The sequence below is a fragment of the Octodon degus genome, unplaced genomic scaffold (assembly GCF_000260255.1).
Source record: "Octodon degus isolate 3935 unplaced genomic scaffold, OctDeg1.0 scaffold00047, whole genome shotgun sequence".
NCBI lineage: Eukaryota > Metazoa > Chordata > Mammalia > Rodentia > Octodontidae > Octodon > Octodon degus.
This window is the reverse complement of record NW_004524623.1, coordinates 7372840-7383252: the sequence shown is the minus strand read 5'-3', so window position 1 is coordinate 7383252 and position 10413 is coordinate 7372840. Positions and strand designations below refer to the sequence as shown.

Below are 10413 nucleotides of genomic sequence, written 5' to 3'. Positions count from 1 at the left end.
AATGCCTTAAAAGCTAATTTCAAAATCTTAATTACCAGGACAAGTTTGTAGCTCGGTGACGTGGTCCTTGCCTAGCATAGGTAAGACAGAAGATTCAATTCCCGGCACCACAAAAACAAAACACACAAAACTTAATTTTTAATAGTGCACTAAAACCTTTCTCCTTTTGGTCTTCGTTCTATGTTGTTAAGACACGTTATATCCTGCCTTTCACTGATAACTTGTGCAGCTGATACTTGCAAACAAATATTAAGGCTTTCAAAGTTTAGGATGTGATGCCTTTCTATTTTTTTTTAGTAACATCTTAAATTTACTGAAAAACAATGCATGTAAAAGCAGTACTTCTTGGCAGCTAAAAGGCATGCCCAGCTCCTTCCCAGACATACAGCTCTTAAGCATAGCATCCTACTTGGACCTGACATTTCAGATGTATGGTATTTCAAAGACAGCGCAATTCTGCCTTTGTTTGTAGCACTGCACTTAATGTAGCTTAAGATTACATTAGTATTGTTGGTAATGGAATCAAAATTCATGAGTTACTTAAGAATTACTCTTAAGGCATGCTATATTCTACCATCCTTTATTGTTTTATCATCCAAACTGTAAAAACACATAACTTATTCTGCTTCAATGCACCTCCAACCATCACACCAAACTATAGAGTAAGATTAAGCTAATAATTTGGCTTTCAGTGTTTATGTGCTTTATCTTTTAGGTCCACCATTTATTTGTGATATAATCTAACTCACTGTTAATACCAGTGGCAAAGAGAGCCTTGTGACATACCACTGGAATTCAGCTTCTAGACTGTATGAACATTAAATGTAAGGCTTACCTCATTCTCGAGAGACATTTTTCTTTCAGTGGCAGGAACTGCACCCAGGCACTCGTGCCTGCTAGGCAAGCATGTGATCACTGAATGGAGCTATACCCCTAACCCCAAAGACTATCCTAAAGGAATCATGAGTGGATCTCTGCTCCTTAGAAACTACAGGGGCCTGGGAGATGGCTCAGTGGAATAGGCGCTTCCCTGGCAAGCACAAGGGCCTGAGTTCAATCCCCAGTTCCGCAGGAAAAAAAAAAAAAAAAAAAAAAAAAAAAAAAAAAAAAAAAACTACATAGACAAACTTTGGTTAGCAGAACACTTATTATAGACATTGTCTTTGCTTCTATACTCATTTAGGTTTTCAAAAGCTTCATTAATTATTTTAAATTTATGTATTTGCTACAAGGTCTCACTTTGCAGCTCAGACTCATAGTGATCCTCCTGTTTTCAGCCTCTCTAGCTCTGGGATTATAGGTGTGTGCCACCACACCAGGTCTCAGTGGCCAGCTCAGCGCACCCAGGGGCATGGCCATGGGCATGGCATGTGGTGCTAGGGATCGAACCCTGGTCCCTGTGCTTGCCTGAGCAAGTGCTTAGTCTGCTGAAGAGCTTATCAATGCAAACATAGATTAAATCAAGTGAATCCTCCTTCAAAGTCATGCTCCAATGCTTCTTACTTTAGGGGCAATAGAATGGAAGACCTATGGTTTGTGAATGAAAGAGGATTTGGAGAAAGGATCAATTTTAAGGTAGAGAGGAAATTTGAAATATTTGAAAATTAGATATGCTTAGATTGTTATGAAAATGAAATTACAGCAAGATAGTAAATTATTTCAAAGCCCATGTTTTAATTTGTACATTTTATTTTCAAATAGAAATATCAAATGTTATCATTCAATCAAACAAGTATTCATCGAGCACCTTCTATGTCTCAATTTCAGTGGCAAAAGGAAAAGACCAGTTCAGTGGTTTGAGTGTGTGTGTGTGTGTGTGTGTGTGTGTGTATAATATATATATATAATTTAAATAAAATTTTTTTAATTGATTAAATCTAAGGAAAAGTATTTTATAGTGAAAAACCCCTGAAAGTGGACTTTTATTATGTAATTATGGTACCAGCTGAAGAACAAGAGGCTTGCCATCAGATTAAAAGACTTGCTTTTACAACTAGACAGCTTTGGTTCCCCAAGAGCCAATTATAGCTTAATCTCAAAACTGATGTCACATAGAGAAAATACCTATTTTACTATCTATATGGGGCAAACAAACAAAATTAAATATTAGGGGGGAAGTATAATTAGTAATTTTGTTTGTACATCAATTTCTGAATATCCATAACCACAAATTATAAAATCAAGGATAGACTTAGTTTAATGCATTTTAAAGATTTTAAACAGAAATCCTTGAAAAATTTTGTTTAAATCCACTTGTTGATAATCAACAAATTATAGGAATTGGTTAATATGTAAGTTTTCTAATTTTGATACAGAATAAAAAAGAACTGAAAAAGACTGGAAAGTTCACACTAAAAATGCTTGTCTAAGGCAGTTTAAAAGAAAAAAAATAAAGCCAAGACAATAGACCACTAAACTGAGCTATCTCAGTTTTCTAAGCCATCCATATCATACCAATCACGGTGATGCTTCAGCTGAGACTTTCTATTAACATTGTATTCACAAGAAAAAGATTCCTTATCATTGTTTTTTTCTCCACCTGTTTCTTATAGTTCTGTAGTAAAAGTTAATTTTATAAGGTAAATTATTATGAAGATATTTGTTTTTAAGAAACTGATTTTTAGGACTTGACTTTGACCAAATATTTGTCATTTTTTAAAACTGTCATTACACAAGTGTCATCTTTGATGCAGAGGAGATGCTTTGGTTTAATTCTGAGTGATAAAAAAATCCTAATTTTTATCAGTTTCTAGTATTTCAAAATACATAGAAAATGTAAATTTTAAAGCCATTTTACATTCTTGATACACACAGCGATGTCATAAATGTTTAACTTTCAAACATGATTTGATAAATGTCAACAAACTTTTAGTTTTGTAGAAAAATAGGGTAAAAATGAAACTTTTAAAAGTAAAAACTCAGTGTCTTTTTTTAAAAATTCTCTATCTGCAGCTCTGCTTTGGTAGCCTCAGTCTTCAGATACTTATAATACAGAGTATCTATACTTACATGAAAAAAGAAACCATCCACTTTTAAATATGAAATACTCAGACCAGCAAACTGAAGGTAAAGTCTGTAACACCTCACTTTTCGGGCTTACCTGAATTTGTACAGTATTCATAAATATAAATTTCAAAGGCCTATCAAGAAATTCCTCACATAAGTATTCTGATTGGGTTCCAAGAATGCTCAGGATGTTTCACTCCTAATGCCGCCATAATCTACTTAAAAAAGTTTTCTCTGGTAATACTTAAAGACTGTCTATAATTTTTAACCTATAGGTGAAATGACTCACTGGGTTTCCACTAAATTGCTTGTTGAAAGCTGACAAGAAAAAGACATTTTAAATTTAATCACACCATTCAGTTTGATATTTGTAAAACTTCAGGTTTCTTCCTCTATTTTTCATGTTGAAGAAATAATTTCACAATTTCAAATCAAAGTCAACACTGCAGTGAGGAGAGCTTTTCTACTTTATTACAAAGAGAAGAAGCCTTTATGTGGTCAGAAAATACAAGATTGATCTTTTTCTCTTCCTATGAAACGCTGCTGTTCAAACAGCCAGAGTGAATTGTCTCAGTTCACTTCTTTAAGTCCCATCACATTCACTTGGGTATGGATGTCCTTGGCTGCTGAAAATCTGGCCCTTTAGTGCACAGGGCGACAAAGTCCCCTGACCAGCAGTTCCAGAATGTCCCATTTTCATATATTGCATCCATGCACACCTCCTAAAAATGAGGTACAGCAGGGCAAACATTTTCCAAAATAGATGTCATATATATAATATATACACATTCGTACATACATACCTTTATTCATGTGATGTCCAAAAATTTAAAAAAAATGTACACATTTATTACAAAATCGTAACAAAGACTGGACAGTGTTTTGCTCATTCTGGAAAGATGAAGCTCAGTAATAACACAACCCTGGAGATCATCCAGAGATTGTGGCAATATCTTTCTTCTCAACAGTCAGATATTCTTGCATTTAAGCTTGGCGCAACTGCCTTTCAAAAACAGAACGGGAAGTAAAATGAAGGAAGCAGACCTTGCTCATCTTTCCAAATGAAATACGAGAAGGATCTTCACATAAAAATGCACAAACATTTGTTATTTTATTACCAATAGTGCTACAATGAACAATGCAAATTTTGTGGTCTAATTCTGTTGAGTCTTTTGTGGGTTTTCTTTTTTACATTTAAGAAAGTAAATGGTAAACTTCTGTCAATGTACTTGTTTGTTTTTATAGACTCAAATCTGTCTGCTGGCAAAAAAAAAAAAAAAAAAAAAAAAAAAAAAGAAAAAGAAAAAAATTCAGACCCTGCTCAAACTAGAAAAAAAAATTACAAATTTAGTTGTTGGGCAGCACATAATTAGTAAGGCAGGACCTTAAATGGTGACCCTTTGCGTAAGCCAATTGCCAGATCCTCAAGGAATTAAAACCAGGGTGCCTGAGCCACATCAGTTCTGCAGTTAGGTTGAGTATTGTGCTGAGACAGCCATACCCCAAGAAAAGGGAAGTCTTTTTAGAAGGCTTGCTGAGCAGGGTTGTAATTGAAAGTGGATGGCAGGTGAGGCCGTTCTTCTAATTTGTCATATTCCAGATGGAACTCCTAAAAAAAAAAAAGGAAGAAATTTAAATAATTTCATCTCCTTTTGCAATCAAATTTCTGTCAAGATATATATTTATTATATGAACAATTAAAACACCTACATGCAAAAATGACCACAGATACACATATACAAACTTCGCTAAGTACAACATAGCTTGAAGAAAAACAATGTGTAGTTTTTGCTAGGTACAAAAAGTTAGGTTATTTATGAAAATTTATTTACTGAGATTCTGTACCCTTTAAACTTAAAAATAAGAGTAAATTACTATTCCTATAAAGTAACACAGAAAATAAGAGGGTATTTAAAATAAAGGCTCAGGGGCTGGTGAGATGGCTCAGTGGTCTAAAGCACCTACTTAGAACAAGCTTAGCAAAGCACAGGGACCGCGGTTCAATCCCCCAGCACCACATGCCAGCCAGCCCCGCCCCCTGGTGGGCTGAGCTGCCCCCCCCACAATAAATAAATAAACATTTAAAAAAAATAAAATAAAGGCTCCACTAATAAAGTAAAAAAACCTAAACCTTTACTCGTCCATGAAAAAGTATAAAACGAAAGACTTTTTCAAATTTGTTACTTTTAAAAAATTTGCTAACCTCATTATATTTTAAGGGAAACAATGAACTTAATACTCCCATGTCCAGAACTTCCTGTTTTATAAACTCAAAATCCTAAATAAGAGAGAGTTCAACTGCCATAGTGCTCAGGTACGATGGCCCATGACTCTAATCACCCAGCTACGTGGGAGACTGAGGCTAGAAGACTGTACGTTTGAAGCCAGCCTGGGTAACACAGTGAAGCACTGTGTCAGAACAAAAGAAAGGGTTAAAGATGGAGCGTGGGAGCGGCGCTGCCTAGCATGCCTCTTGCCTACCTGTAAAAGACCCTGGGTTCAATCCCCAGTACCTGTGTGGGGTAGTGGTGCTGCGGTGGGCAGGTGTGGTGATAGATAGTTCACTACATTTTACCTAAAGACTAAATAAATTTTTCATTATACTCAAACTTTCAAATTTCTGTACTGACTCCACAGATTTTCAGTTTAGGAATGGTAGTTTTTATAATACTTTCCTCTTAAGCTCAAGACTAGAAACATCTTTATTTTTCCTTTTTGATACAGGGTTTCATTAGGCAATTTAGGCTGGCCTTGAACACACAGTGATCCTTCTGCCTCAGCCTCCCAAGTGCTGGGATTATAGGTGTGCGTTACATGCCAGGTGAGATGTACATATGTTTTAAAAAAGAACCAACACAACTTCCTCTGTAACTCCAAATAAGAGATGTTCTAAAACTACTAACTGGAACCAGATGTGGTGGCCAATTCCTGTAATGCCAGCACTCAGGAGGCTGAGGCAGGTGGATTCTTACAAGTGCAAGACCAGCCTCAGCTCAAGGCCAGCCTGACTTGCACAGCGAGACCCTGGACCCTGTCTCAAAAAGACAAAAAACAAAATAAAAATCTAACTATAGTATACAATTTAATTAGCAAAGGGGCTGGTGAGATGGCTCAGTGGTCTAAAGCACCTACTTAGAACAAGCTTAGCAAAGCAGAGGGACCACGGTTCAATCCCCCAGCACCACATGCCAGCCAGCCCTGCCCCCTGGTGGGCTGAGCTGACCACACACACAAATAAATAAAAATTAAAAAAATAATTTAATTAGCAAAAAACTATATATATACTAAGTAATTATGAACCTTAATATGTATCATGTATTAAAGATTAAAACAACAAGTAACATTAGCAACCATGGGGTAACATTTTGCCTATGTGTCTGGTTTCAAATCGAATCCATAATGGGTATTTCCATAACTAAATTAAAAATGAATACTTAGATAATAATAAAACTTTCTGATATGGAATCAAGTATTCAAAATTAAAGGCTATTATATTAACAATTACAGACGTATTAGATATAATTAACTGAAAGCCTAGTAGTGTCCATACTGGAGACACAGCCAAGTTTATTCTAATCTCTATATTAACTCTGTAAGGTAGTTACTTTCACTTCATTCCAGAAGCAATAAGGTTCACAGTAAATTACCAAAGTCATACATTAAGCAGCATTCCTAGGGTTAGGACTGTGACACTGAAGCGTGTATCATTGTCAGTGTACCACATTCTTTTTAATATGTTTAGTTTGACAAGTAAAAATGGATTTATTCATTACACCTCAATACAGAAAAATGGTTGAAAATAAAGTCCCCTGAAAAAATTTTTTGAAGAAGGTACATTATAGTAACATTAACCTTCTGTAAAAGGATCTGATTAAGATAGACTAATTAAAACAAAGAAGCTACCAGCTTGCCAGTAAAAACCAGCGAAATATCAGAATCACTATCATATCCACTTTACCATGTAGCCATCGCCTCCACTTCCCACTCCTAACAATTAAAAAGAATTTGACGGTTTGGCTGAAGGTGAATATCCAAATTTGTGAAGCAAGTACATTTAAGTCACATTTTTGAAATTAAAATTGAAAGATTAGTTTTCAATGTGCATATAGAAAAGCCTATTTGTAACTTTGACAAATAAGCCGAACTATTTGTTACATAAATTAAAATTTTATTCATACCAATGAACTAAAATGTATTGTTAGTATTTAAATGAGATTACTCTTATCAATGTATATTCTTCATACTATGGAAAAGAGAAGTTTAAATCTAGGGACCACAAATAATAATTACAAAAATCTTTAAGAGATCATTTAAGTCAAATTGTATCTGACCAATTATAGCATACATGTCAAATTCTGTCAGCTGACTTTTACTTTCTTGGTCTTCAGTATATTTTTATTCTTAAAATACATAAAGCTTACAATACACTGGCATATTTTGTTCTCACTTTCATGTAACCTGCTGTACTGCACACAAGCAAATCCCTGAACATTCTACAGGACTGAGAAACATGTCTGTTTGCTATGTCACCATCTAAGGATTGGGATACTAACAGGCTTCTAGAAGTGTCGTTAATAGCTGATACACTAATAAAAACAAGCTTTCTTCACCTGCTATAGGAACAGAACACAACTTTCACATGACATTTTAAAATTATGTATCACAGGCCTATTTGTATATTTACTTTTAATAGAAAAATAATTTGTAAGGGCTGGCCAGATAGCTCAGCAGACGAAAGCACCTGCTTAGGCAGAGTGCAGTGGCCAGGATTCAATCCCAGGCCTGCTGTGTTGGCCCTGCCCCCAGGCACACCGAGACAGTGATTGAGACTGGGCGTAGTGGTGTGTGCCTGTAATCTCAGCACTTGGGAGGCTGAAAACAGGAAAATCACTACAAGTTGGATCTACATAGTGAGACCCTATAGACCCTGTCCTAAATAATTAAATAATAGTAATTATTATTACAATATGATTTAAAAGACTAGAAACTTTTACATACTATTTTATTTATTTATTTATTCATTTATTTGCATTTTAGGGAAAGGTATACAGTGTGTTGAGGGTCTCACTACTAGATCAGACTCATAGTGATCCACCTGTTTATAGCCTCCCAAGAGCTGGGATTACACCACCACCACTCCCAGTCTCAATTGCCATCTCAGTGCGCCCCAGGGGTAGGGCTGGCACCGCAGGCCCGGGGATTGAACCCCCAGCTCCTGCACCTGCTTGCAGGCACTTTAATCCACTGAGCTATTTGGCTAACCCTTTTTACATACTTTTAAAAGTACTTTTCTGGGGCTGGGGAGATGGCTCAATAGAATAAACGCTTCCCTGGCAAGCGCAAGGGCCTGAGTTTAATCCCCAGTTCTGAAAAAAACAAAACAAAAACTTTTCTATGACTCATTTCCTCTATAATAAAATTAGGGTGTGTAGTTTCAAAAAGTTATTTAATTCAAAGAAAAATGAAAATCACTGATTCAGACGATGAAATAAACTACAAAAACATCACTAATCTAAAGAAATACTACAGGAATTGTTTAAATTTTCAAAAATTATTGATTTTTTTTTACCTATAAATCTGTATGAACTTAAATTTTGGCAAGTGCTATACTTACATGTACAAGGCCTTGAAGAAAAGCACAGATTACCAAAGAAAAAGATGTACTCTATATATCATTAAAATTAATGGAAAAAAAAAAAGCTAGATTTATACTGAACTATGATATAAAAATTCCTAAGCATTAGAAATCCTGTTAGGCAGCCGGGGATATGGCTCAGTAGAATAAGTGCTTCCAAGGCAAGCGCAAGGATCTGAGTTCAATCCCCGGTTCTGCCAAAAAAAAAAAAAAAAAAAAAAAAAAGAAATCCTGTTAAAACTCTACAGTGAAGTTAGGTTAACAGAATTCTTAAATTTTTAAGCCTCTGATTTCAGAAAGCTACTAACAGGAATCCTCTACTAACTAACAACTGACTGTGGAAGAAATTACTTTAAAAATCTTACTAAAAAAGGAAGGCTACAGACGATAAAAAGGGAACTGGGGAGGAGCAAAGAAAGGTAAAAAAGGAGCGTAATAAGCAGGAGGAATTACAATCAAATGCCACAGGGAGACCTGTATTTTGTAAAACTATTAAGTACTAATACATATTGCAAAATAAAATACTTATTTTATATATACTACATGAACTATCATAAATTGCTACCAGGAAATGAGTCTTTGTTTTCTGTTGGTGGTACTGGGGATTGAACTCAAGACCTTTGTACATAATTACATACTCAGCCCTACTATATTTTTAAAGTTTGAGAGACAGTCTTAGTAAATTGCCCAGGCTGGGTTCAAACATGAGATCTTCCTGCCTCAGCTTCCCAGAGTGCTGGGATCACAGGCAGGTGCCACCACAGGTGGCCAGTTGTAATAGCAAGACAGATCTACCTGTTTTTTAAGAAAGTTAAGGCTACCTAAAGGAATAAGCAAAAACAATGTCAAATTTTTATGTACAGAGATGATAATTTGCCAGGCAGATCTGTAAACAACTAATAGATCTGAATCTAGATCTTAGGGCCACAAAAACTTGAGGGGACAAATACATCTGATTTAATTCATTTAATGCTTTAGTTATAAGTTTTCTAAAAATATTAAGTGACTTTTTTTTAAAAGCTCATACAAGATATGAACTAAGATTTTGGTCTAGATTGTTCAATGACTTACAATGATAACAGAGTATCATTGTTAATTAAAATATCAATTCACACTGCAGTTCCATATGAGTTGAAGCTATTTAATGAATGTTTTTTTTATGAACAGGAAACCTACCCATTTTACAGATGGTGACTCTCAACTTGACATAATACATGTCATATTCATCAATTTTCTGTAATTATATGAAGTCTGTTAATAAATATACTATGAATAAGACCCAAATTTCTTAACTGCTAACCATTTTCTCTGAAAACACTGAACACATCCTTAAAAAGTCACTGTCAAAAATTTATTTTGTAAATGTAAGTTCATGAATTTTATTTCAATATAAACAATAAGTCAGCTGCTTAGTGCCAAGTAGAAACCAATAATTCTGCTTGCTTTGCATCACTATGAAAACACCTTGGGAAAGTATTAATGCAAGTAGACAGCAAAATGTTAAGACAGGTTCCTTAGGAAACAATTTAACATTAATCAAATGTAATTTTTCCACTTTACAGCTAAACTTTTAAAAATGAAGGTAAAAGCTCAATTACTTAGGAAGTATAGATAAAAACAGGGCAAAATTATTTTAATGTATGTATTATATATGTTATTTTTTTTTGTATTTTAGGGAAGGGTCTACTGGGTGTTCAGGGTTTCACTACCAAATTGGACTCTTAGTGATCTGCCTGTTTACAGCCTCCCAAGAGCTGGGATTATAGGCATGC

General features: G+C 35.0%; 1 protein-coding gene across 4 annotated transcripts in view; it reads right to left on the bottom strand.

The window, feature by feature from the left end:
• Positions 1–3455: 3455 nt before the first annotated feature.
• Positions 3456–10413, bottom strand: part of Cnot2 (CCR4-NOT transcription complex subunit 2) — a 103554-nt gene continuing 96596 nt past the window's right edge. For all 4 annotated transcript variants that reach the window (XM_004632162.3, XM_004632161.3, XM_023716258.1 and 1 more), the window contains exon 16: positions 3456–4615. In XM_004632162.3, the coding sequence (XP_004632219.1) occupies positions 4529–4615 (87 nt within the window). In that variant the 3' untranslated portion in view covers positions 3456–4528. The remainder of the gene's footprint in view (positions 4616–10413) is intronic.